Source organism: Dipodomys ordii, unplaced genomic scaffold, assembly GCF_000151885.1.
Source record: "Dipodomys ordii isolate 6190 unplaced genomic scaffold, Dord_2.0 Scaffold227, whole genome shotgun sequence".
Classification (NCBI taxonomy): domain Eukaryota; kingdom Metazoa; phylum Chordata; class Mammalia; order Rodentia; family Heteromyidae; genus Dipodomys; species Dipodomys ordii.
Genome location: NW_012267443.1, coordinates 1,635,552 through 1,663,514, shown reverse-complemented (window position 1 = coordinate 1,663,514; position 27,963 = coordinate 1,635,552). Strand labels below are relative to the sequence as shown.

The following is a 27,963-nucleotide window of genomic DNA, read 5'->3' as shown; positions in this document are numbered from 1 at the left end:
GAGGCAAGTGGACAAGTTGTTTGTATGAAGAATACAAAAATAATTCATGAGCTGACTGTCCTTCCTTCCTATTATTAATAAGATCCAAACCTATTGTTCACAGTCATTTGTGAACCACTGCATGATTCCTAACATTGGTAGCTCATCAGCTCTTACCGTTGTCTATGAAAGTGCTGATGCCATGAGGATTAAATGAAGCCAAGTCAAATCCTCGGCTGATTCTTAACTCCAGTGCCCTCGGTTTTTCATCTTTTAGATCCATCATTAGTATGCCTCCAGACTTATCCGGTGCAAAGCTGTGGAGTCCTGGAAATTTTAGACCCTTTCCAAAAACCGTGAAAAAAAGTGAATTACAAAGGCTTGAGTATTTGTATGCAGTGAAGTGGGAACTACACATGAATGATAAGTAGAGACTCTGGTTCAAGGTGATGGCATAAAGCCATAAAGACAAAGGAAACAGAGGAAAATAAACAATAGAAGAAATTATAATTGGGAGTTGAAAAGTTGAAAGCTGAACAATAACTGATTTTGTTGAGCTGAGTCAGAAGAGTAGGGATTTTTTTCTCTTCAAGGTCTCCCAGAGGATAAGCAGATTCCCAGACTCCAGACAGAGCTGAATATAGGGATAAGTAGAAGTGTGCATTTTAACAGAAACCCTCAAGCCCTGGGCCTATACTCTACTAAATTTTGGTCAACTGTCATGACGCCCCTCCTTGTCGACATCGCATATCCAATCCATCCGCAAATCCTGTTGTCTTGAACACTGAAAATACATTCCTTCCTAAGGATGTGAACTGTTCTCACCCCTTCCTCCATGGCTGCCCTGGCCCACTTCTGTACCATAATTATAACAACAGCTTCCAACTGGCCTTTCTGCTTCTATACTTAACCCTTATCAGTGTTTCTCATCTCAGCTTCCAGATTACCTCTGCTGATGTCATACCTCTGATAAAAAAATCTCTAATGGCTTCTCATCTTCCTCAGGTTATGAGCAGAAATTCTTAGGATAGCTTGATGACACTATTTAACTGGCCCTTCTCACCTTCCTCTCCTTTCCCCACACTCTTATCTGTCCCCCATCACCTGGGATTCTTGCTCACTCCAGTTCCTTGGCCATCCAGGCTCTAAGAAGTCAGTCCTCCCTTCAGGACTTACATTCTTTGTTCTTTCTAGGAATGCTCACCTCAGCCTCCAGATATATATAGGATTCTTTCCCTCTTTTTTTTTTCCTGGTTTGCTTTTCTCCATTATCCTCATTGCCATTTGACATAGGTATATATTAACAGTTCAAGAATGCTGTACCATGGGACTAAGACAAATGCAGACAGGCCAGTGAGGCGGTCCTTATTGTCTTTCCAGCACAGTTGGTCTACCCCTTCTCAGGGCCATGTGCTACTCTTCTTCTAGCCTGCAAGTTCTTCCTGAAAAACTGGCAAAATTGATGACTCTTCTGACATTTGGACAACATCCCTCATCAGAGACCTCATCTGTATCCTCTTCCAAATAGCAGCAAGAAAACACCCTCCCCACAGCCACCACTCTCCACTTCCCTGCCTTCCATGTGTTTGGTTAAAGCACTGTTACCATCTCACACATATTCATAGAATCCAGTGAGGCACAAGCTAATGACTGTCATGTTTATTCCTTTCTAGACCCCTGTGCCTTAAAGGCTACTGGTAAATCATTCAGCCTTTCTCACTTATTTGTAATGTCCCTCATCTACATTTTCATGTGGGCGTTAGAAAATTCTATTTTGTTCTTTTGATGTCTCATACCTATTTCAGTGCCAATATAATGTTTTTAAATTACTATGGCTTTTTAAACATGCGTACATATTACATATATATGGGTGATTAAATTGCTACCATGAATGAAACGTTGTCATTATCATACCATCTTCTACTTATTTTTTTCTAGTTTGTGGAAAAGCCATGGCATTTTTATAGGCTTATTTTGTGCCCAGCCAACTCACTAAAATCTCCTTCTAACTCTGATAGTCTGATAGCTGAAACTATGGGGTATGTAAAAAGCAACAGCCACAACAGAATCCATTATCTTACAATAATGGCACTTTTGTCTGTTTTTTTTCCTTCAATCTCATATTTCTTATTCTTGTTGGTTAGGTTATTAAGAGCTTTAATAGATTATTGATGGTGGTTGTGGTCGTGGGCATTTTTTTCCTGTTCTGCATGTTAATGGAAATATAGCTAATGTTTCACCATTAAGACTGATGCATACTGTAGATTTCTGGGAATTTTCCTTCTATTTCTAGCTCACCTGGAGCTATTAATCAGGAATGAGTATTGAATTTTATTTAATGCTCTTTTGGCACTCCTGAGATGATCTAGGTCTTCTTCTTTTTTAACATCAGTTACTCAATAAATTCTCCAGCTATCTATAAAATGCTGATTCATCATTACCAGGCACAGTAAATTTTTCTGGAATGCACTGTTTCATGAAGCTGACTAATACAATGTTGCTACATTTTATGCATATTTAAAGATACAATAGAAAAATAAGACTCACTTCATGCACAAAATTTGACATAATAGGATCCTTCTAGTTAAAACACAAAAACAAAAACAGAACAAAACCATGTGTCTACAGTTGCATACTTGTAAGGCTGGCAGGCTCAGTAAATAGAATATACTGGAGTTATATTTCTGCTACTTCAGCTGTCACTAAACTCTATTCTTTATTAAGGATCCCAAACAACACCATGACTTCTATGCAGAGGAAATGCTACCAGATAGGATAACTACTCACAGTTATTGTAATATTTCCTATCACTTCAATATTTTTCCTTATTTAAAATTTTTATTTTAGTTTTAACTGTGATAAAATACTAACAACATACAAGTCCTCATCATTACCCTTCTGAAGTATACAGTTCAGTAGTACTAATAAACTACATTCACCTTATTGTTTAAATCCTTCTATATTCTATTCTTTGTAATCCAATCCCTCACCAAGTATGATGTTAAGTTTTGAGATGCCCCTCAAATCTATACCTGTGGAAAAATATGGGGCAGATGGGCTAAAATGCTGAGAAGAGAAAGAAATTCCTCCGCAATATATAAATTATTCAATTAGTAAGGAAGCACATACTTGGAATGTCAGAGAAAGACAATGCCCAGTGAAGGAAAAACATCAGTAAAGAGGCAATGCTTCTAAATTTGAAAAACAAAACCCTCCTTCAAACCAGTCATATAACTAAGGATCACAGAAAATCAGCAGAAAATCCTTGTTGATGTGGCTACACATATGTCTCTAATGTGCAACTCTGCTAAAATGACTATAGATTTTTTGTGCCGAGAAACCTGACTCCTCATTTACAAAAAGTCTTGAAATAGTTTAAGTTTTGAATTACATAAAGTGCAAATAACACACCTTTGAAAAAAACAGTACTACTTTTTATCTAGGAGTTTTACATATTTAAGTTATGAATAATTGTGATTTGTCCCAGCATCCCCCCTGCCAAAACCTATAAACTGACGTGTGCTTTAACAAACTCCTATTATAATTAGTGCTTGATTCATTTTATGTAGGCCATTAAAACTAGTTTGAGCTTAGCAACGCTATTTCTTGGCCCTCAATAGTATTAACCAGCTGTTCAGTCATTCATATAAAATCTATCAGGAACCTGAGGAGAGTTCCAAACCTCATTCTCTTCTAAGCTGAGTTCTCTTACCTTTCTTACAAGTCTGACAACTATTTATTAGGGTTGCAGCTCTTTTCTGAAGTATCTCCAAGTTTTTTACATCCCTTCTGAGTCTCAGAGCCTGAAAATAAATGGGTGTGGAGGGGGGGGGGGTTGGAGTAAGGTATTCCTTCAAAACAAACTGGCCCCATGAAGATGCAAAAGATTCTTATTTCTGTTCAAGCCAGGGAACTGGTGGTCAGAAACCCTCATCTGCCTACTCATTGTGCTTCTCAATTAGCATGAGTATTGGTCCAGCAAACATCATGCACATCAATGTTTTAACATCTTTCTATGGCATCCTCAGAAGAGATATTGTTTTTCAGCCTGAAAGAATTAAAATAAGAATGAAGTGCATAAATAAACTCAGTTAATAACTTTCCAATATACTATTCAGGGGGAAAAAGAAAGAAAGAAAGAAAAAGCTTCAGCCTTGGATTGGGAATGTTGGGTTTATTATTTGAAATAACAAATTTGAATATGTAAATTTTAATGTGCTTAAATCTGAATATGTAATGGCAAGAAGGATGGAAACAGTATTTAAAATAGGAAAATGGTGGTATCGCACGTCCACAATAATGTCTCAAATATCTTTTTTATCATCTATTTCTTTAATTTAAAAAAATGACACTTTTTTTGGGGGGGGAGGTCCAGTTGTGGGCCTTGAACTCTGGGCCTGGGCGCTGTCCCTCAGCTCTTCAGCTCAAGGCTAGCACTCTACCACTTGAGCCACAGCACCACTTCCTGCTTTTTTCTTTTTGCTTATGTGGTGCTGAGGAATGGAACCCAGGGCCTCATGCATGCAAGGCAAGCGCTCTACTACTGAGCCACCTTCCCAGCCCGAAAAATGACACATTTTTAAAACACAGATTGTATTGAAATATTCCAGTCCCAGATAAATAATCAATCCATTGGAAAAGACTGTCTGTATGTTTAGAAAAGCTTAAAGAAATTTCTAAGACCTAGTCTGACCTATCTCCCTGCCCCAACTTATGTTACAAAGTAAAGGACTTAAAGATAAGATCTCAACAATCAAAAACAAAAAACAAAGAAACAAAATACATCCCTGTGCTCCTCTACTGTTTGGGGGGAAAGAAGACAGTACTCACCACGCTAAAGAAAGCCAGGCCATTGGGAAGAATGTCAATGTCTTCAGCACCGGCTTCTGTAAATTCAAGGAGTAGGTAAATATCATTTTCAAAACCTGTTACTTGTTAGAGATAGAATAACTGGGACTTTGCTCACTTTATAAGAGAGTCTGTATTTTTAGGGATGGTTCCAATCATTTTTCCAAAGCACAGTTGTCTTTAATAAATGTCAGTCTAAGCACTTTCCTGAAGTGAACTTCTGACATTAAATGTTAAATATTTTATGTTTACTCAAATCAAAGTCAAGTTATCACTACATTTCCAGCTATGATACAGAAAAAGTTGACATCTGTACACTTTTATGATAAACATCCAGATGTCTGTATAAAAGTAATTGACATCAAGGGAATATTACGTTCAGAAGGAAGGGCTCATAGTCACTTAACCATGCAAATATCCTTGTCTTCTTCTGTGCTCACTCAATCTGAAGCAAAAAGACATTTCTCTCATTAAACAGAGAGAAAACACCTGGGATTACTTATTCCCTCTCTTTTTAAAACAATGCCTATTTGTTCTCATAAGCAAAGAAAGTTTTCTATTTGCTCTCGAAATTTAGGTTTTAAATTATAGGAAAAACTAGCAAAAGAAAAATTAATGTAGAATACCATGCACTTAAGCCAGCTGAAGCTGCCAGCTCCCATTTCTGAGGCAGGCTACAATTATTATTGATTGTTTATTGACTTGTCTGCACTATACTCAACATAGCACAGCAAATAATTAGATGTAAGACTTTCCCAATGGTCTCCCTGTATAAATTCTTCAGACAGAAAATAGACCCAAACACAGAAAAGAGGAATAAAAATGGCTTAGATCAAGTCAAATCATGACACTTTTTTTGAGGTTACAAAATCCAATCTTCCACTTTAAGACCCCTCTGAAAGGATTTCTCCAAGATTATTTCTAAATTGTAAACCCAAACACCATTCTGGTTTTGATTCATGAATTTGTATTTAGTCAGTTGGTTCCAACATTGTTTGCTCTTTACAGAGCAGGAAAGTGACCCAAAATAATGCCAAGAATGTTACATTAGAAACAAGAGGTATATATCTTCCTGCTCCTCAGAGATAAAATAGATATTAAAAAAAACTTAAGCTTTTTATAGTGGAGGGGATCAGTAGATCCTTGAAGAACCACAATGGCTTCAAAGGGCTTTCAACTACTGGTTAAAACAAGGTAAACATATCCACACCTACACATTGCAAAATGTCTTCTAAATGTATCGCTAAGAATTTTTCTGTGAAAATACTCCTTCCTTGATACATGTGTTGTACGCATATGCACACATACAGAATTTCGGTCCAAGATTTCTAAATAGCAAGTCAGTTGTCAGTTAATGAAATTTATCTTTCCTGAGAAATTATTTAGGAAAATTTAACTTTTATGTGTACATATTTACACACATAAAAATAAAAGAAAATATTAAAAATGCTTCCTTAGGTTAGTAGAATTACAAGTGATTTTAAATTTCTTGTGTGTACTAGCACGTGAACTCAAGGTTAGCGAGTTACTACTTGAGCCATTGATCTACTTCTGGGTTGTTGGTAATCAGACGTAAGAGTCACACACAAACTGTTCTACCCAGCTGGCCTCAAAACACAATCCTCAGAATCCCAGACACTTAAGTAGCTAGAATTAGAGGTGTGAACCACTGGTTCTTGCTTTATTTTTTCTTTTCTTTTCTTTTGAAATAATATTTTTTTGTTGTGTTAAAGATTTCTAAAGGCTTGGGTGTAGTACACACTCAGAATGTGAAAGGTCCTGATCAAACCTCAGTCAAAAAAATCAATTAATTAATTAAAATAAGAAAACAAAAATATTTCCTACAAGTAATATTATTTTAATAATCAAGAACAAAAATCTTATTTTTGTTTTTGTTTTTTGTTGGTCATGGGGCTTGAACTCTGGGCTTGGGTGCCATCCCTGCAATCTTCAGCACAAGATGAGCACTCTACCACTTGAGCCACAGCGCCACTTCTGGTTTTCTAGTCGTTAATTGGATATAAGAGTCTCATGGACTTTCTTGCCGGGGCTGGCTTTGAACCTCTATCCTCAGATCTCAGCGTCCTGAGTAGCTTTCATTTTCTTTTTGTCTTGTTTGTTCATTTATCTATCTTTAGTAGGGTAAGGGGAGGCACAGAAATGGAGGAACAAAGAGTGAAAAAATGCACTAGACACTATGTTGAAAATGAACTATACAACTTGTGGATAAGGACAGGAAGGAAAAACTGGGAGAGAGGGAGGGAAGGGGTGACACTGTCCAAAAAGAAATGTACTCTTACCTGACTTATGTAACTGTAACCCCTCTCTAAATCAATTCTTTAGTATCAATTTAAAATTATTTTGTTAAAAAGCTAAAGACTGGGCCAGGAGCCAGTGGTTCACATCTGTAGTCATAGCTATTCAGGAGGCTGAGATCTGAAGATTGAGGTTTGAAGCCAGCCTATCTCCAATAAACTACTCAGAAACAGCCTGAAGTGGTGTTGCAGCTCAAGTGATAGAGCTCTAACCTTGAGCACAAAGAGGCTTAGGGACAGTACCCAGGCTCTGAGGTTAAGCACAAGGACCAGGTGGTAGGGGGAGGTAAGGGACAGGGAGTGGTAGTGGGGGAGGAAGCTAAAGACTGGGTATGGTGGTATATGATAATAGCCATAGCTTTTTAGGAAGTAGAGATAGGAGGATGGAAGACGACAGGTCCCAGGTTAAACCATAAGATCTTATTGAAAAATAACCTAAAGTTAAAGGGGCTAGGGGCATAGCTCAAGAGGTAGAGTACTTGGAAAAGTCTGTACCAATCCTCAGGATCAATGTTTATATAAAGTTAATGTAAGATGTATGTGTGTGTGTGTGTGTGTGTGCGCGTGCGTGTGTGCGTGTGTGTGTGTGTGTGTGTGTGTATGTGTGTATGGTTAGCTCTTGTCACTTTCATTATGTAGATGTTACTATTATGCTAAATCTTCAATATTTAAAAGCTTAGTCATAGTCTATTAGATTGGGAATGGATGTAAGAATGGAATAAACAATGAACTTACTTTCTTCTTCACAAAAGACAAAGCTGCATGATCAGTAGTCAATGACTACTACTTATTAAATCAGAAAGACATATGATATACATAAGGCTCCCAAGAATATCACCGAGTTTATTTCCAGTGATGGCAAATGTGGTGTGTGTGTGTGTGTGTGTGTGTGTGTGTGTGTGTGCAGAAGGCAAGGAGAAAGGACTCCTTTCTTAGTAAGATTATTCTCAAGTACATGGATACTACTGTTTCTAAAATAGGAAATAAATATAAGGTCCTTTCTACCCTTGCTGTCCACCATACCAACTTACTTTTGACTAATTAGGAATGTATGTCCATCAACCTTATTCCTTGTTACCAAACACCACTAGATAAACAAGTGTTCTTGAGGAAAAGTCTATAACCACAAGTTACTATTGAACATTCTGCATTGCAACAATGAGATGCACAAGTCCTTATGTTGAAAACGAACTACAACTTTGGTGGGGGGAAGGGGGAAAGGAGGATAGGGTGAGGAGGTGGGGGAGGGGAGGATGGGAAGGGATGGGAAGGGGAAACAAAGGAGGCTACAATGCTTGATAAGAAATGTACTCATTATCTTGCCCATGTAATTGTAACCCCTCTGTAGAGTATTTTTACAATAAAAAAAAAAAGCAAATGCTTATCAGGTGTGGACTAACCATGGGGCAAAAGGGAAAAAAAGCACAATTCTAATTAAATCTAAAAATGTTCCTCAAATGTGCCTCTAATCACTCATCTTCTCTGCTCTGTTGCCTTTGAAACGCCTCAGAGGCATTAACCATTTCCACGAGAGGGGCCAGAGGTGACAGATTTCCTCCTTCTTTCCAATTCCAGACAGCAGCTCACACACATCACAACATAAAGGTCACAAACACAGACAGATGCCTGTTCAGAATACAAATGCTGCTAGGCTTGTTTTGCTCTAAGGCACACTCTGTCCCAGCAAGCTATAACAGGAATATACTTGGCAGTTTGTCCTGTAATATGTCTGGTGATGCCCTGTTGTCTACTCTGAGACTTGAATTCACAGAAGGTGAGCTTCGCGGGGCAAGGGCTGTTCAATGATGTGACAATTATTAACTCAGTCACAAAAGTCACTTAAGAGATCAATGACCCAACCTCCCACTCTTGTATAACATCCCTCACAGATGCCAATCCTGGCTACTGGAAAACCATTTCTGAGATGCTGGTTCTTCTTGGTTGCTGCCAGCAGATGGAATGAAGTCGCTGGATTACTCAGGTCTCCAAAACCACCTTAGTTCTAGAACTGTGTATTTTGTCCTGCACCTATCTAGCCAACCTGGCATTGAATACTGAGTTTGTATCTTCCTGCTGTTTGGGCAGCTGTGAGAAAGACAAGCCCTAGGAGAGTCAGCCAGTTTAACTGGAGGAGGTATGACTAGAAAAGAGATGTACAAAGAATGAGAGGGCAACTTCGGATCTCTAGAGAAACTAAAGCAGGAAGGTTGCTCTGACAACTTCAGGTTGTACTGAGCGCATTCTGGTTGTAATTTCATGATGACTATCAAAACTTTAAACATATACTCCAAATGCAACAATCTCACTGTTAAGGACTTAGTTATAGGTATACAAATACAGAAGCAAAGATGTCACAGGTTTGTCTAGAGTTGCAAAAGTTTACAACAATAGGGTTATATCAAAGGAAAATAATCAATCAGCAGAGTTAAGAGAAAAGCCTGCAGAATGAGAAAAAAAATCTCTAAGTTTCATCTGACAAGATGTTAATACCCAGAGGATGAAAGGATCTTTAAAGAACTTAACATAATAATAAGAATGAAATTTAAAAATGGAAACATGGTCAGTTTTGATAAAGGTTGTGTTTATAATATCAGAAGTAGACATACAAATACCCAAGAAGATATTAAAAAGTTCTCAATCAGGGAAATGTAAGTCAAAGCTACAGTGAGACATCATTTCATCCCAGTCAGAATGGCTATGCTTAAAAAGGATAAAAAATAACAAATGCTGGCTATAAGGTAGAGAAAAGGAAATTCTTTCATACTATTGGTATGAATGTAAATTAGTCCAGTCCTTATGGACAATGTTCAGAAAAAAGTGAAAATAAAACTATATATGTTCTAGTAAACCATTTTACTGGATAAATGAAATTACTACATAAAGGAGATCCTGGCATGACCAGCTCCATTGCAACACAATGGCAAAGATGCAGAGTCACCAAGATGTCCATTAATAGATGAATGGATTTATTTTAATGTGGCATTCTACATTTGTAAGACACATTTATAGTCATATTGAAATATCATTCACTCCTTAAAAAGGATAAAATCTTGAGCTGGTTGTGATGCTGGATGTCTGAAATCTAGTACACAGGAGGCTATGTCAGGAGGATCACAAGTTCAAAGCTCATGAAATCTTCTCATGGGCAGCAACATAATGGAACTGGAAGATTCTATATTTAATGACGTTAACCAGAAATAGAAAGACAATGATCATGTCCTTAACTCACTTGTAGAAGCTAAAAGACTTGAAGATATGGAAGTAGAGAGCAGAACACAGCACAAGAAGACAGGAAGGACAGGAGAATGGGTATGGCAAATGTAGATAATAAATACAAAAATACAATCAAGGGAGAAGTAATTCTGATATTCTATAGCATTAATCTATGTCACTGAGTTACTGTAGTTTATAATAACTAAGATAACTAGAAGGGGAAAGTTTGAAGGTTCCTAGCCAACAGAAATTTTGAGGAGATAGAAATGCTAACCACCTATTCTAGCCATTACAATTGTATCCATATATTAAATCATCTAATTAAACCCTATAAATAGGTACAAACATATATCTTTCAAGAACTAAAGATTTAAAAAAAGAATGACAAACCAGAGTGTCAGTTGATTGGAATACATTTGTACACATGTGAACATTTGTCACAAGGAACCTTCCCTCCCAATGAATTCTAACAAAAAGAAAGCAAAAGTATCTAAGATCTACATGTTTGATATAGTCACCAAGCAAAGTTTTATCCAGTGCTCCACACATCCACTGACTGGGAGAAGTTAGCAACATCATGGTAAGTTTTTATTCCATTACTGTTGACCATGCTGTTCATAGTACATTATAAATTAATGAATGTTTGGTGCACAATTAGCTTGCTTTCCTTCTTCTGTTAAAAGCATTCATGTGGTTAATGTAAATATATTTAGGTTTGTGGCATAATTTTTTGGACTGAGGCAGTTCTATAATGTCATTCATTGGTTTAGAAACAGTGCAATAGGAAACCAGGGCCAGACTCTTTTGAGGTAGCATGTATAAAGGGGTTTACTCTTTATTTCCTTGCAATTTATTTGGAGAAGGTCTGGGCAATCTGACAGAAATCACAAGAGACTGGAATCCCTTGACTTCTGAGGATGAACTTAATCTACATTGGCTATTTCTTCATTTAAAAAATATCAGTGATCTAAATAAAAGAAAATAGTCTGGCCATCTTATGACTTCTGAGATAGTCTGCAGATACGCTCTGGCAATTAAATAGGACTAAAATGAGATGTCTCTTGGAAATGCTCTTCAATCCAGGAAGGACAATGTGAACGTAGGAGATAAAAACAGTAACCCAAATTGATAAATAAAACATAGTGTCTTTTATACAATGTATATAGGTATATACACAGATTAGTATTCAGCCAAATAAAGGAAGGAAATTCTGAAACATGCTACAGCAGGTGAACTTTCAAGAAATCGTTCATGGTGAAATAAATCAGTCCACAAAAATCAAACACTATGTGATTCTACTTAACAAGGATCTCTAGAGCAATGTAATTCATAAAGAGAGAATGGTGGTTGCTCTTAGTCAGGAGGGAACAATGGGTAGCTATTATTTAATAGGAAGGGATGGTAGGGGAAAAACGAAGAAGGGAGTAACAATGCTCCATAGGAAATGGACTGATTACCTTGCTCATAGAACTGTAACCCCTCTGTACAGTATCTTTACAATAAATATATATATTAAAAAATAAAGATGCAATTTTGCAAGATGGAAAAATGTTCTAGAGATGGGTAAAGGCAATGATTGTCAATAGTGAAAATATACATAAAATTGTTAAAATATGTAATTTATCACAAATAATTTTGACTCAGAAGAAACAAAAAGCCCTGCAACCAAATGTGCCTTAAGAAGGGAATTGGGGCTGGGCATCAGTGCCTCACACCTGTAATCCTAGCTATTCAGGAGGCTGAGATCTGAGGACTGCAGTTCAAAGCCAGCCCGGACAGGAAAGGCCACGAGACTCTTATCTCCAACAAACCACTGGAAAACCAGAAGTGGTGCCGTGGCTCAAGTGGTAGAGCACTAGCCTTGAGCTGAAGAGCTGAGGGACAGCACCCAGGCCCAGCCCATAGTTCAAGCCCCATGACCAACAAAAAAAAAAAGGGGGGGGGGAATTGGTTACATAGTCATGGAACATGACTATTTATATAGAGCCCGGAGTAAGTCTATATGTGCTCAAGTATACAGGTGCTCAAGCTGGGTTGGAAGGGAAGGGAAGAAAGCAGATCGCAGCTCGAATGTACCATTTGTGAAAACAAAGGCACATATTTGTGTGGGCATATTTGTTTGCATATACACTGAAAATACCAGGAGGACAGGATATAAATTTTATCTCTGGGGTTGTTTCTGAGAGGGAACAGAGTTTGTAAAGACATTTTTATTTCCCATTTTAGATCTTTCTATACAGTTTGAATATATAATGTTTCTATGAGCTTTGCATAGAAAAACACTGTGCAAGAGGTTGGGTGCTGGTAGCTCACACCTGTAATTCTAGCTACTCAAAAGACTGAGATCTGAGGATGCTGGTTCAAAGCCAGTCAGGGCAGGAAAGTTCATGAGGCTATTATCTCCAATTAACTGGAAATAGCTGGAAATGAAGCCATGGCTCAAAGTGGTAGAGAGCTAGCCTTAAGCTAGCTCAGGGACAGTACTCAGGTCCTGAGTTCAAGCCCCAAGACCAAAAAAAAAAGAAAATAAATGAATATTTTTAAAAGAGAAAGAAAACCCTTTGTCTTTTATCTAAGTTTATCTGATTTGGGGAAGGAAGGGGAAGCACAGAAATGCTGAGACAAGGGGTGAAAATTGAGCAGTGATACTCACTAGACACTATGTTGGAAATTAACTATATGGGGATGGGGAATTGGGAGGGAAAAACTCAGAGACAATGAGGGAGGGGGTGACACAGTTCAAAAAGAAATGTACTCATTACCATACTTGTGTAATTGTAACCCCTTTGTATATCACCTTTACAATAAAAAAGACAGAAAGAAAAGACTGTGCAGTTGATTTAAAAAGATAAAGTGAGAGAGAGAATAGAGAGAGAGAGAGAGAGAGAGAGAGAGAGAGAGAGAGAGAAAGAGGAAACTCCACTGACATAAGTTTCCAAAGCATAGTATATAATGTATAAACGTATGAAGAACTGGCTCTGAGATACTATGTATAATTTGACCCAATTTAAATTTGTGTGTGAAAAATTCCTAAATAGACAGAAAAGCTATGAAAACATACACAAATTTTATTTAACAGTGTCATCTATTAGGAAGAATAAAATGATTCTATCTAAGATAGATTTTAATAGGTGAACAACAAAACAAGAGCACCATCTCTCACTTCTAGATGTGGTTCTTTTAAACATAGAAAGTGGCCCAGGTGAGTCTAGTTATTCCCGCTGTGGTTTTCCAAGATTCTTGATATGAGCCTATTCACAAACTGATCATTATAGTGAAAACTATGAAGGCCAAGCTTTGCCAAAGATCATACCACAAATATGTGGTAGAAGTAGAACAAGAAACTAGGTGCTTGACTTTTTCAGTTCTTGTCATAGTATAAATGATTGCTAAGAAAGACTTTTTTATTGGTCATTGATAACTTAACAATAGTTACTGGGAATCTATTATGTTCCCAGGACTTTGGAAGACAGCAAAAAGTGAAAAAAGCAAGATATGAAGTTCGCCCTGGGGGAAAAAATTGCAGAGAAGGTAGAGAGACCCTGTACCAGGAGAGAAAATTGGACAGCCATAATCTGTAGCAGAACCAGGGCTATTCGTAGGAGCCCCTCTGAGACTCAGGTACTGCTACAGTGAATCCTGTAGAGTCAAAGGACCAGCGACATACCACTAGTTAGTCTCTCCTCTGCAGTCACAACCTTCAGTATACATTAGGACGTGACAAATGTATATTGGGCATAAGTCAGATACTGATCTCAGGGTAGTGAGCAAAGTAAATATTATTCCTGTCTACATGGACCTTACCTTCCTTTTATTATTTCAGTTCTGGGGCTAGAACTTAGACCCTGAATGCTGAGATTTATTATTTTTTTGCTCAAGGCCTGTATTCTATCACTTCAGCTACAGCTCTGCTTCCAGCTTTTTGGGGAAGTTAATTGGACATAAGAGTCTCAATGACCTTCCTGCCCAAGCTGGCTTTGAACTGTGATTCTCAGTTCATAGCCTCCTGAGTAGCTAGGATTATAGACTTGTGCTGCTAAGGCCTGGCTTACCATCCTCCTGAGGTCCCATCACTAGCTAACCACTAGGATAACAGAGCACCGATGTCAGAGGACATCCCCAAAGAACACAGACTTTATGGACATAACTCAGAGAAGTCACTTAAGAATAAATCCAAACAGTAAACAAACGTGTGCAAGTATTCAACGACAGGGAACATAAGAAAGAAGAAATATAGAAATGCATAAATTCAAAGAGGAGGGATTGTGCCAAGTGCCAGTGGCACATGCTTGTAATCCTAGTGACTCGGGAGGCTGAGATCAGAGGATTGTGATTTAAAGCCAGCCTGGTGAGAAAAGTCTGTGAGACTCTTATCTCCAATAAGTCACCCCAAAAAAGCTGAAGTGGAGCTGTAGTACAAAATTCAAGATCCAGGCATGGCAAAAAAAAAAGGAGGGGGGAGGTGATGGATCAAAGAGGTTTCTGTTGCTCTAATGAGGCTTATTTGCTGGAAAACAGTAACTACATGCAAAAATACTGTTAGTGGATGTTGTAAATGTTGGTGGACAAATGATGTCATTCATTTTCTTACTCATACCAATTCCTTTAATCAGGTGGCAGTTTGGAAGGTCTATGGATTCCACTTCTCTGGAGGCTTTAAGTCGATTTCTGTTAAGAAAACAAAAACACTATTTGTTTATATATTCCTTGCTTTAATTTAGAAAAAGTTTAAATAGGGCTGGGAAGGTGGCTCAGTGGTAGAGCGCTTGCCTTGCATGCCTGAGGCCCTGGGTTCGATTTCCCAGCACCACATAAGCAAAAAGAAAAAAGCCAGAAGTGGCGCTGTGGCTCAAGCGGTAGAGCGCTAGCCTTGAGCTGAAGAGCTGAGGGATAGCGCCCAGGCCCAGAGTTCAGGCCCCATGACCAGACCCAAAAAAGAAAAAGAAAAAGTTTAAATAAGCATATGGCAGTAAATCATAAAGCAGCATCAATATACAGTAGATGAAACAGAAAGTCGGAAACCAAGTACAGGAACATAAAAGAGCACTAGAAATGAAGTGAAAACCAAAATACAGAGTTCTGAGTTCTATATGTGGATAGGAGTTAGAGAGAAAGAGAAGAACTCAACCAATTAAACTTGCATCCAAGATCCTATGCAATTATAATCAGAATACTGGGCACTGGTGACTCACACATGTAATCCTAGCTACTCAGGAAGCTGAGATCTGAGGATCACAGTACAGAACCAGCCTGGGCAGGAAACTCAGTAAGAGACTCTTATCTCCAATTAACTACCAGAAAACTGGAAGTGGCACTGTGGCTCACAATGGTAGAGTCACTAGCCTTGAGCAAAAGAGCTCAGGCCCCCAAGTTCTAGCCCCATGACTGACAAAAATTAAAACATGTGTGTGTGTGCGTGTGTGCATGCGTGTGTGTGTGTGTGTGTAATCAGAGCACCATGTCATATTTCTCACACTCAAAAGCCAAAAGCTCTGTCTTCCTGCTTAAGAGCCAAACAATGAAAATGATGATGATTCTTATACCATCAACGAAGCAAGGCCAAAAGAAAACGGCATTTCTCAGGGCTTGGCACATAGCAGATACCACAAATAGTTACTTAGCAATATCAGAAATCCCAATGCCTGTGACAGTATTTATTGAGTTTGAAAAATTGGAGAACAGCAACTATTTTAGCAAAATTACTCATTTTACAAAAAGAAAAAACAGTAGAAATAGCAAAAGAATACTGAGCTCTAATTGGATACTTTCCGCTTCCTTTCCATACTAGAGAGCAGGAAGGCAGTCTGGTTCAGCCCATGTGGATAATTCTTTTTTGAAAAAAAATTTATTTATTTTAAACTGAAAACATGTGGATAATTCTATTCAAAAGGCCACATGCTACAGGTTTTCTCTCCTTTCATGTTCTTACCTTCTCTGTTTTCTCTAGCATCATAAAAATAACAATGGTGTTGCAGGGAGTTTTACATTTTCCACAGTAGTTTCCATATACCATACATTTAATAGACCAAATATTAATTGGCTGTGTATCCCTTTCCAAATGCCACATAGCCACTGACTTCCAGACACTGGATATGGAAAAGGCCACTGAATTAATAGGAAAGGAAGGAAGGAAGGAAGGAAGGAAGAAAGGAAGGAAAGAAGGAAGGGAGGGAGGAGGGAGGGAGGAAGGGAAAGAGAGAGGAAAGGAGGGAGGGAGGAAGGGAAGGAAAGAAAACAGGCAGGTAGGCAGACAGGCTTTGCCTAGATAGTGCAGAACTACCAAGATGTTTTAGCACTATATACATTTTGAATTTTGCATCATGTTTTCTAAATAGATGTTAATCAGTACATCTTTGGAATCATATACCCAAATATTATTACATTGCTTGAAGTATAGCAATAAAACAAATTGACAAAATATAAATGTGTAAATGCAAAAAAAATAAAATGTATTACATCAATATTAGAAAATAAAACAATAAAAATACAATAAATTTCATATATAGGACTAATATATATGTATATATGGATAAATATCTATCAAGAAATTGATATCTCTTTATATGGTACACATACATTGTGTTTGTGTGTGTGTGTGTGGTATGTAGTGGTATGTATGTGTGTGTATGGTATGTAGTAGTAACAGCAGTAACATTAGTAGTAATGATGAAGATGTTGTTGATGATAATCATGGGTGGTCAAAGGAAATCAATGAAAACAGCTAGTTTACCACCACTCTAAATGGTTTATCTCAATGAATTTATCCAATTCTTTACTCCAGTCTAAGAATAGGTACTATTCACTCTATCTTAAAGATAATGGAATCAACTCAGAGAGGCAAAGACAACTTTCTCCAAGGATCAGTTCAGTAATAAAATGCTGGTGCCAGCCACACTAAAAGGCAGCTCTGCTCTAATGACTCCAAATTTTCTCAGGAATGAAGAGATCTGTATTCTTGCCTGAGCAGTAATATCTGCCATGACCTTTAGCTGCTCAGTGACTCACACTCTTCTTTATAGAAATATAAAGGCTAAATCTAGAAAACTTTCAAGTTTCTACTAGTGTTGCAAGGGTCCTGAACAAATATAGGTGCACGTAAGTGGTTCACAGATATGATTTATACATTTGGTATTGCGCTTGTGTGTCAATTTTATAAACTTACTTGTTATGCCTATTGTACTTTACAAAAATAGAAATGATTTTCAAAAATAAACTATATGATCAAATAGATAAGCTAAATGATTAAATACAACCTCCTCAAAATAACAAAATTAAGGTGTAATTAAACAGCTTAATGTATAGTGTTTGTTTATCCAGTCTGCATAGGTTTGTATACATGGTTGATTTATATACTTTGTTCAAAAGGATAATATCAATATTTGATATCATCTTTAGATATGCAGACTCATGCCGGGCACTGGTGGCTCACGCCTGTAATCCTAGCTACTCAGGAAGCTGAGATCTGAGGATCGCAGTTCAAAGCCAGCCCGGGCAGGAAAGACCGTGAGACTCCTATCTCCAATAAACCACCAGAAAACCGGAAGTGGCGCTGTAGCTCAAGTGGTAGAGGGCTCGCCTTGAGCTAAAGAGCTGAGGGACAGCGCCCAGGCCCAGAGTTCAAGCCCCACGACTGACAAAAAAAAAAAAAAGAAAGTTCAAATAGATATGCAGACTCTGTGCTACCAAAATCGAAGAATGTATATGAATTGGAGTTAATCTAATTTTTCCTGTGGCTTTCTTTCTGTTTCAATCTTTGCAGCCCATCAAGACTTCCAAATTCTATTTATAAAAACTTGCTAGAAAGGAGATATGACAAAGTAAACAGGACTCAAGAAACAAAGGATCACCACTCAATTTGTCTTATCATTTCTAAATGACTCCACGTTCTTGACCACATATATGGTATTTGTGTATGTGTGTGTGTGTGTGTGTGTATACATACATATATATGCATATATATGGAAGCACATATATATGCATATATATGGAAGCTAGTAGGAGGGCACAGAATCAGAGGGAAACAGGGGAAAATACACAACAGAGGGGTCCCTCAGCTACACTGGATATTGATGAAAACGAACTAAGCAACTCAAGGGCAGCAATAGAAGGGAGGGAATGAGAGGGAAAGAAGGAACAGCTTACACTAAGCAAGAGGAAAGAAATGTACATATCATCTGATGTGGAAGAAAAGCTGTATTGTCATAGCTCATAGAATCCGCAAACATTATAGACCACGATAATTTGCCTTGTGAAGGTTAAAATGTTTGTGATTTTAACTAAGTATCACTATCTCACAATACTGTAAAATTTGTGAAATTTATGTAATCACTTAATCTCAATAAAAATATTTTTTAAAAAAACATGCTAGACTTTTCTCTGGCAGAACTATCAGTTCCATTCTTGCTAGTAGAATTCTAGATTCTAGGGTGGTAGGCCCTGTAAGTGAACCAAACTAAACCTAACCTCCCTTGTCCTTTACTCTTTCCATTTCAGAAGACCAGCTAACCATGTGCCGTCCTGGCCTCTCTTTTATTTAGGTGTATTTATAAGAAAGATACTTCTACTCAATAGAAAGATCAGACATAAGAAGAGAGCTGGGTTGAGACCATCATCCTTTTTCCCCCCTCATAATATGAACACCATTCAGAGCTAGAGATGAAAACATCTATTCTGAATCCTTAATAAGAATAAGACTGTAAAGTTAAAACTGCAATGTCAAAGCATGACCTTGAACTTTGTCGTGATCACTGACTCCAAATGAACTCTAGACCGGCTCATCTACAGATTTTTTTAAAAAAAAAATCATGTATGAAGAATGAACCGCTATTTGTATAAACTACCATTAATTTGATATACATTACTTGCAGATGAAAGCATTCCTAACATCAGATTTAAGAAGTTTGGGAAACGAAGAAAACTGTAGGCAACTCTTTGGAATAGCAGATCAAAAGCTTATATTCCTGCAAAAAATATTAAGGTAAATGGTATACACACAAATATGCGATGTTAAAAGAGAAAGAAAATCTTTTCCCTTTTGTTACCGTCTGTTTGTCCCTAATACTTTATGTCCTTTGCAGGATATAAGGTCTGAGAGTCCATGGCTTCCTTAAACGGAGCCAGCAATCAGTTCCCAGATGATTCTACCAGGAAAGTGCATGCAGGCTCTTAAACTAGAGTCCAGTGACCTTTATGGAATCCATGGGTAAAATTCAAGGATCTATGATGGAGAAAAGTCAATCTTCAGTTAACCTTGTAACTGAAATTGTTTCCATTGATGATGTATGTGGACAAGAAAACAGTGAATAGTATTAACATATCTGCAACTCTATCACTAATTAAATTAGATATTCATACATTTCAGTTGTTGTGGATATCATTTAAACTCTTTAGTACTTCAAAATGTCTACTGTAAGACATGGGTGTACCTCTAGATCTATTTAAGGCTCTAAAAATGAAGCTTGTATTTTTACATCATAAATTATATGTTTAAATAGTTTGCTAATGGTATTTAGGTATAATTGGTTTCTTTTGTAACCTATATTTAGCTCAGTAGTAGAGTTTTTTACCTAGCATGAATGAGGTCCTGGGTTCATTCCCTAGCACATTAAAAGGAGAAAAAGAATAGTAAAGAGCCTGCAAAAGAAGCAAGACTACTACACCAGACTGCTAAGGCATCTGTGACACAATTAAGAAACCTTGCTTGAAGCTAGATATTGGTGGCTCGCGCCTGTACTCCTAGCTACTCAGAAGTCTGAGATCTAAGGAGCAAGGTTCAAAGCCAGCCCACGTAGGAATGTCTGTGAGATGCTTATGTCCAATTAACCACCAGAAAACTGGAAATGGTACTGTGGCACAAAGTGATACAGCCTTGAGTGAAAAAGCTCATGGACAGTGCCCAGGCCCTGAGTTCAAGCCCCACAACAGACAATAGACAAAAAAAGAAGAATTTAAGCTATCCAGTCAGAAAGTGTGTGCTCGTAACCAACAGTCATTACTATGAAATCAATTGCCTATTTCTTTCATTCTAGAAACAGCATTAGTCATCCCAGAGTGAAACCAGACAAGGGGCTGGTAGTTATCAGTTTGCTTTCTAGGGGTATCAGATAATCATGCTATGCAACACTGCCAATACATTACCAATAAAGTAGGAACAGGGTGACTATCAGCCCTTGTTTTGGGCCATATCTCACCACCTTTGACACTTACAAACATGGAAGGGGTTTTAACTCTGTGCAAGGCACATACAAACAGGCTTTATCTTTTATAAAGACTTTAAAACCCTTTGGAATTCAGCCCTTGGGCCCCTGTGACGCTTTGTGCTAAAGACTCTAAACCTAGGGAAAGTTTGCATGTTTGCTCAATGGTAGAAAAGCTTGGGGACTGGATGGAGATGGGACTAATTGCATGTGGAGTCAGAAGACCTGGCTTGGAGTACATTGAATCAAATTCTCCAAACCTCAGTATTTATATGTAAACAGAAAAATGAATGAAGTCATAAAGTGCAAAGGCATTTTTAAAAATAAGTAAACATTTTGGTCTAATATAAAGAAGAACTTTACACCATTGAGTGAATTAGTGACCAACACACAATATATGATAAGAAGGATGGATGGTTAAAGGAAATAAAAGAAAAAGCTTCCCCTTTGTAAGTGTTTCAAAAGAGACTGTCAGGTCTCTTAGAGCTGTCATAAAAAGTATTAGGCATCATACAAAATGTTCAGACACTTATTGGAGTTCCTGTCACTCCTAGGTCTCAGATGCACTCATATCTCATGATTCATCCGAAGCTGGGGATCTTGTTATAGGAAACAGCTAGTCTAAGAATACTGGCTTCCTTCTGCTTTCACCTTTATTGCCCGAGTTGGGAGAGGAGAAGAAGGTGGGTTTTGAACACATCCTCCACTAAAAACCTGAACTGGTTACAGTTCAGAAGGAAAGAAGACAACTCCAGTTGCTTTTATTTATCTGGGACACACTTAGGCTGATAATTACCCATTTTGTATCCGAAATTCAAGTTGAAGTTTAAGTAGGCCTCCTGGGAATGCAAAAAAGCTTCACTGCCACAGTCCCTTCTCTAGTAATTGAAGAATTAGATAGTAGACACCAGATTAGAGCAAAAAGATCAACGAGAAGCCTCTGTCCTTTGGCCTTCCTCTGTGGAGCAGGGAACATGCTGCTTTTGAAATACTCTCAGGGTCTAAAGGGAGAAATCCTCTATTTGAAGATCTCCACACTCTTCAGACAATAGACATTCTTCATGATCCAAAGCAGGGTACCAGCCAACTAAATCTGAATTAAAATTAAAATTTGAATTAAAACAACAATTTCCAGCCAGGTGCTGCTGGCTCATACCTGTAATCCTAGCTACTAAGGAGAGTATCCTCAGGTTGAGGATCAAAGTTCAAAGCCAGCCTTGGGCAGAAAAGGTTTGGAGACACTTAGAAGACAGAAGTAATGGTGTGACAGCCTCGAGCAAAAAGAAGCAAGAATAAGAGGTTCTGAGTTCACACCCCAGTACTAGCACAGCACACACACACATACACACACACACACACACACACACACAATGAGAACAGATGGTGACTCACCTATGTAATGCTAGCTATTCAAGTAGGTCGAGATTTGAGGTTCATTGTTCAAAGCCAGTCTGGAGAAAAGTCTGTGAGACTCCTTCCTATCTCCAAGTAATCACACACATACACACACACATACACACACACACACACACACACACACACACACATTTTTAAGCCAGAAGTGCAGCTGTGGCTTAGGTGGTATAGAGTTAGCCTTGGGCATGAAAGCTCAAGTGTCAGCACCAGCACAAAACAAAAACACCTCAGTAAAAGCTGTAGATCAATAGGTAGCTGGAGAGTAATGGGGAAAGAGAAACAGGTTCTGTCTGTTAGGGAGCTGATGGAAGAGGTTTGAGCTAACAAGGAAGACAATAAAAGAGGATAAATATGGTCAAAGTTAAGTGTATACATGAAAACAGAATGATAGCTCCTATAATTGTTCCAGGGAAGGAGAGTGATAAGGGGGTGACATTGATTGGAATAGAAGCATATATTGTAAACATAGCTGGAAATGTCACAATGAAATCCCCCACCATCTGTAAAACCAATGTATGCTAATAATAATAAATAAATACAAATGGCCAACATATGAATGAAAAAAATCACAAATCAGTAGGAAAATGTAAATCAAGCCTTCAAAGAGATACCACCTCACACTAGTAGAAGAACACATATGAAAAAGGCAAAAGCTAAAATGCATGGGTGAGTTTTTGGAGGCAAGGAAACTTATTGTTTTTTGTACTCAGGATTGAATTCACAGCCCCATTTATTGGACAAGAACTGTACCCCTGAGCTACACATCCAATCTGGAAAGGGAATCTTTATTTATTGTTGAGAGGAATGTGTCAATTCCTGCAGCCATAGTGAAAACAATATGAAGATTTCTTCAAACATTAAAGTAGAAAGCCAGATGCCAGTGGCTCACTCCCGTAATTCTAGCTGCTCAGGAGGCTGAGACCTGAGGATTGTCCTTCAAAGACAGTCCCAGGGAAGGAAAATCCACGAAACTCTTATCTAAAACTAACCACCAGAAAGACAATGACGTAGCTGTGACTACAAAGTGGTAGATCACTAGTCTTGAGCAAAAAAAAAAAAAAAAAAAAAGCCCAGGGACAGTGCCCAGTCTCTGAGTTCAAGCCCTAGGACTGGCACTAAAAATAAATAAATAAATAAAAATAAATAAATAAAATAGAGCTACTTAATCTGTACCAACAATCCCATTACTTGAATAAAATAAAATTGTTATATATATTTTTTTAAAGGCCATCACTGACTAAGATTCTCTGTGGGTGCACTCTGACCCCAGTCTTCCAGGAGGCCCCAGGGTACAGGTTCATTTCTATAATGCTGTTCAGTACCTGAACAGCAAATGAAAAACACCAGCACTCCCCTTTAGCCAATCAAAACGGGGCCCATGTTTCCAACTTGTGTGGAAAAACCTCAAAACCTGCCCATTTCTCACCCTGCTGTTTTCATCCCTTGACTTCATGTTCTCCTGAAACTGGTCCCTCTGCCCCCGTTCCACCTTTCCCATTCAGCCTCTTGACTTAGGCTGCATTTTCCATTTGGGGTGGTGGTTCCCTCACCGTCCTATTTGTTATCCTCATGTATGAATGCCAGCGTCAAATGTCTTTCCTGCCCAGAACTTCTTCGGAGCATGTAATCTTTCCTTGCTAAGCCCATTGGTTTCAATTATGTCTGTCTTGGACATACTTGTTTGCATATTTACTTTTCTTCTCTCTTCTCCCGGAGTAGAGTGACCGCCAGGAGGTTGTAGGAGGAATCTAGGAGATCCCATGACACATCCCACTGTCCTCATTATTTCTGGAACTCTTTTGCATAACCTGTATCCCATCTCAACTGGGAATGGAGGAACCACCACGCCTAACCGGTACGTTTCATCCCAACTAGAGTCTGAGATGTGCTAATGCTGGCGTTTGGCTTCCTGCTTGCTTCAGGAAGACCCGAGTGAACAGATCTTGAGGAAGTGATGTAAGAACAGAAGCTGGCTCTCACCACTTTCTTTGATCTCCAGCACTAAGACAAAGATGAGTGAGCAGAGTTTCTGTGACCTTGCACGGGAAGAATGGGGGCACTTGTATGAAAAGCAGAGCGGCAGCGCCAGTGACCTGAAATGAATCTTTATAATTCAAGTTTCAATGCCTGAGTAACTAGCTTTGTTTCCAAGTTAGCGCATCAGGTTTGCCCTGAGGTCTGAGCAAAAACATTCCCTTGTGAACCTAACCCAAAGAACTTCTTAAAAAGCCAAAGCGCATAAACTTTTGTTGTTTACACGGTGGGAGAGGGGTGAGCTTAAGAAGCTGGACAACCACAGGGGGCAATCAGAAGATCCTTCCTCGCACCCACAGTCCCCCAGCACTCCAGAGTCCCACCACTGGCCTGGTCTGTGTCCACTTCCGCACCCCTAGCTTGGGGACCCTGGGGAAGGGAGGGGGGAGCCTGGGAGTCCCACTTACCTGAGCGCCACCAGCCTCTCCCCCAGCAGCGCCACAGCTATTCCTAGCAAGCTCATAGTCACTAGCCGCCCCATGGCTCGGGTGCAGGGCGCCCAAACTCCCGCTGCGGTCCGGTGTGGCCGCGCCGTGGGCCCGGCCTCTGTCCCCACCCTTCACGCGGGCCGTGGCGCACCCCTCTCCGCCCTCCGGATGGGCGGGGTCGGGCCTGAAGCTCCACCCTGGTCAGGGTGCTAGTCCTGCCCCCGCGCTGAGCTTCACCTCCCCTGGCCCGGAGGGAACTCTGCGCTCCCCGCTCCCTCTTAGGTCCTGTGCAGGAAGCTTTGCGTTTCTTCTTTTCCCAGACAAACTCCACAAAACTCTGGAAAAGCTCCCGGGCCTGTCTCATTTTCCTAGTCCTCAAAGACGTCCACAAGTAACTTCCAAGACATGTTTCCAAGGTTCTTTATTTTTGTCCTGGGGAAAATGGGACTAGAACAGGTCTCGTAAATATTTCAGCTTGGAGTCACTACTTTTCATAGCAGGATGTAAAACCTCAGACAGAATAGAAACCTAAAAAGTTACACATTTTCTTTTTCTGAAAGGGAACTGACGGGAATAAAAATAAATTTCTTTTTCCTTTCTTTTTATTTTTGTTTAAAAAATAGTAATAACATGAAGAACTAAAGACAAAAGTATGAAAAGAAATGTTAGTTTATTAAGATTGTAGTTACAATGAGTTCATCTGAAATTAACCACCAATGTTTCCAGTGTTTGTCACTCCTGTTCATACACAGGAGTCAAGTCTAGCCAATTTTAAATAAATGACAATATTTTCTCTCTCTTTTCTTCCTATGTATGTGTGTGTGTATGTACGGCACATGAATGCCCAGACTAACCTGAAAATTAAGACCTTCCTAACTCAGCCTTCTAAGTGCTAGGATCACAGGTATATTCTACTGGGACAGACCAAACACCAATTTTTAATCAATAATTATTAAATAGAAGCAGAAAGAAGTTTCTCATCTGCCCTCACCAAGAAGAAAAAAAAAAAAACTCCACTTTGCTTCTATCTATCTTTGATTCAGTCCTAAGGGATGCTTGATTATACCAGATGGCAGATGGACAGCTGAATAGTTGTAGAATAGAAGGCCAGGAAGCTATTGTCATTTTCTGTGTGACACCTTCTTCAGGCTGTGGTGATCCTACTTTCTCTGAAAAAAAAATCCTTATGTATAAAATAAGATACACACGATTGCAAAGGAAACCAATTACAGTGAAATGCAATGTAAATGTACTTGTCAAAGTATTTTCAAAAAACAAGTCTTACCATAGTATATAGTTATGTATGTCATATTATTTAACACATGACATAACAAGATCTAGCAATATTCTTTCAGATGATGAATGTAGATGTTATCTCAAGATCCTGTAACAAATTTAATGAAACAATGAACCTATTACTTCCTTTAGTAACAAAGTTCTAAACACTGCTAATGCTTCTGTGCCTGCCCCCCACTTTTGTAATGGAAGAAAATGTTAAATTTTATTTGGTTTCTTTTTTTCCCTCCTGTAAAATAATCAATCCACCTATTTCTTTTTTCCTTTATTTGCAATGCCAAGGATGGAGCCCAGGGCTTTGTGCATGCAGACAAGTGCTCTACCACTGAGCCACACTCTCATACCTTTCTCAACTATTAATAGGCCACTTAGTTTGAGAAATCTACATGGGGTAAGACTGTGACTATATAGATAGGAATAGGACCTCTTCATTGATTATATTACTCACTTGGGAAGAGAAGAGCCTCATAAATCCAACCTGAATTTAGAAGGATGGGTCAAAACAGGGGCCTGCTACTACTACCCAGTCTTCTGGCTTAAGTCTGAGAGACCCATTCCAAGAATTTCTGGTTAGTAAGAAGTGCATAAAACTAGTGTGCCACGGGCTGTAGATCAAGAGCCAAGGTATAGCACTTTCCCACACATCACAAAATGAAGAAATCATAGATTATAAAGAAGATAACCTGGTTATGTGCTATTCTTAATGTCTTTTTCCCTTTTACTATTTCCAGTTAGTTTTGTTGGTTTGTTTTGATTTGTTTTCTTTTTAGTTGTACTTATAATTCAGCCTGGCACCACCTGAAAAGAAAGGGCTGGAGGTCAGCAGTCAACATCTTTTAGGCTGGACTCAAGAGAGCAACAAACCTGCCCTTGTCCCAGCTTCCCCTTTCCCTTGCCACAGCTGGCATCATTTTTTTTTCACAGCTGGCATCATTAAATGGATCATGGCAGTATTTCTCAACAAGCCCAGACTTGTCCTTAGTCTTTTTCAAACAATAACAGGGAGATTAGTCTTGAGTTGTTCTTGGCCAGATTTCTTCAGTATGAATCCTGTTTGCTGTCTCAGTGCTGGAATGTCAATGGAATCCATGTTCTAGAATTAACCATAAAGAATGGAATTACTATGAAGAAACAGAGCTTTTGAGTCTAGTCAAACTTAACTCATTCAAGTCTTAGTGAATCTCGTTGAATTTGTTCTACTTCTATTAACTTGTCCAAGGCATTCTTTCATTACACTATATGAGCAGCATGTACCTCCGTAATCTTTCTCATGTTGCCATTGCAATGTCTGCTGTAAGGATCCTCCATTGTTAACCTATCTCTACCACTACACTCACACTAGAAATCATCACTCCTCACAAGAGAGAGATTTTCTAATTTGCAAATCAGAATCCTATCTTCCCCATTATAAGGTTATATCAATAAGTTGTTAAAACGTATGTGGTATTTTATCTATCTTTCTAGGAAAGCGGTATTTATAGGCAACACTAAGAGTGCAATCTGGTTGCATGTTGTTCCATGGAGAAAGCGATTTCTGATCACCGAACAACCGTTATTCAACCTCAAACTTAGTCTGGAACTTGTTAGTACATTGACTTCTTATACTCGGTATGAAAGCATTTCTCAAATAATATCTTTTCACTAGTTAATAATTAGAAAATTCTGATTCTTAAGCAAAATGCAAAAGTAATATCAATGCTTCACAAACTATGTATGGTAAAGGACAGATATTTCTTTTCTTATGTAAAATGCAATGAAAATATATTACTGAAAAATGAAATAAATATCAGTCATCCAAAATAAAAGCCTAAATCTCTTATTATTTGATTGAGACATGAAATTACTTTGTCAACTTTCTGTAACAGTTTCTAAAGCTTACTCACAATTTTTCACACTTAGTCCACCATTGTCCAGAAACAGAGTTCACAGAATAAAAATGTTCTCAGCAGCATGCTGCCTTTCAGGATCGGACTTCTCACTCTTTTAAGTTCTTCCCAGAGTATTGGCACATGTAATGTTTATAGTAACTTGGGAAATGGGTGACATGATTACTGCCATTTTAGATATTATGGATCAAGGGGTTGAGCCCTTCACACCTGTTTTTCCTCCCTTTCCTTCTTTACCTTTACCTGTTTCAAGAAAGAGGACAGACTAAACAGCCCCTCACACACATTGAAGAAGAATTATAAAGGATGCTTACTACCTACAAGGAACTGTTTTGCCTTGTGGATGCCTCAC

At 38.5% G+C, this 27,963-nt stretch overlaps 1 protein-coding gene across 1 annotated transcript in view; it reads right to left on the bottom strand.

Annotated features, from left to right (window-relative positions):
* The window catches only part of Pon2 (paraoxonase 2), a 32,995-nt gene extending 8,424 nt beyond the window's left edge, over window positions 1-24,571 (bottom strand). The window contains exons 1-4 of the mRNA XM_013035867.1: window positions 24,409-24,571; window positions 14,953-15,023; window positions 4,810-4,865; window positions 157-322 (exon numbers count right to left, since the gene is read on the bottom strand). Of these exons, the coding sequence (XP_012891321.1) occupies window positions 157-322; window positions 4,810-4,865; window positions 14,953-15,023; window positions 24,409-24,482 (367 nt within the window). The 5' untranslated portion in view covers window positions 24,483-24,571. The remainder of the gene's footprint in view (window positions 1-156; window positions 323-4,809; window positions 4,866-14,952; window positions 15,024-24,408) is intronic.
* Between the last annotated feature and the right edge of the window lie 3,392 nt (window positions 24,572-27,963).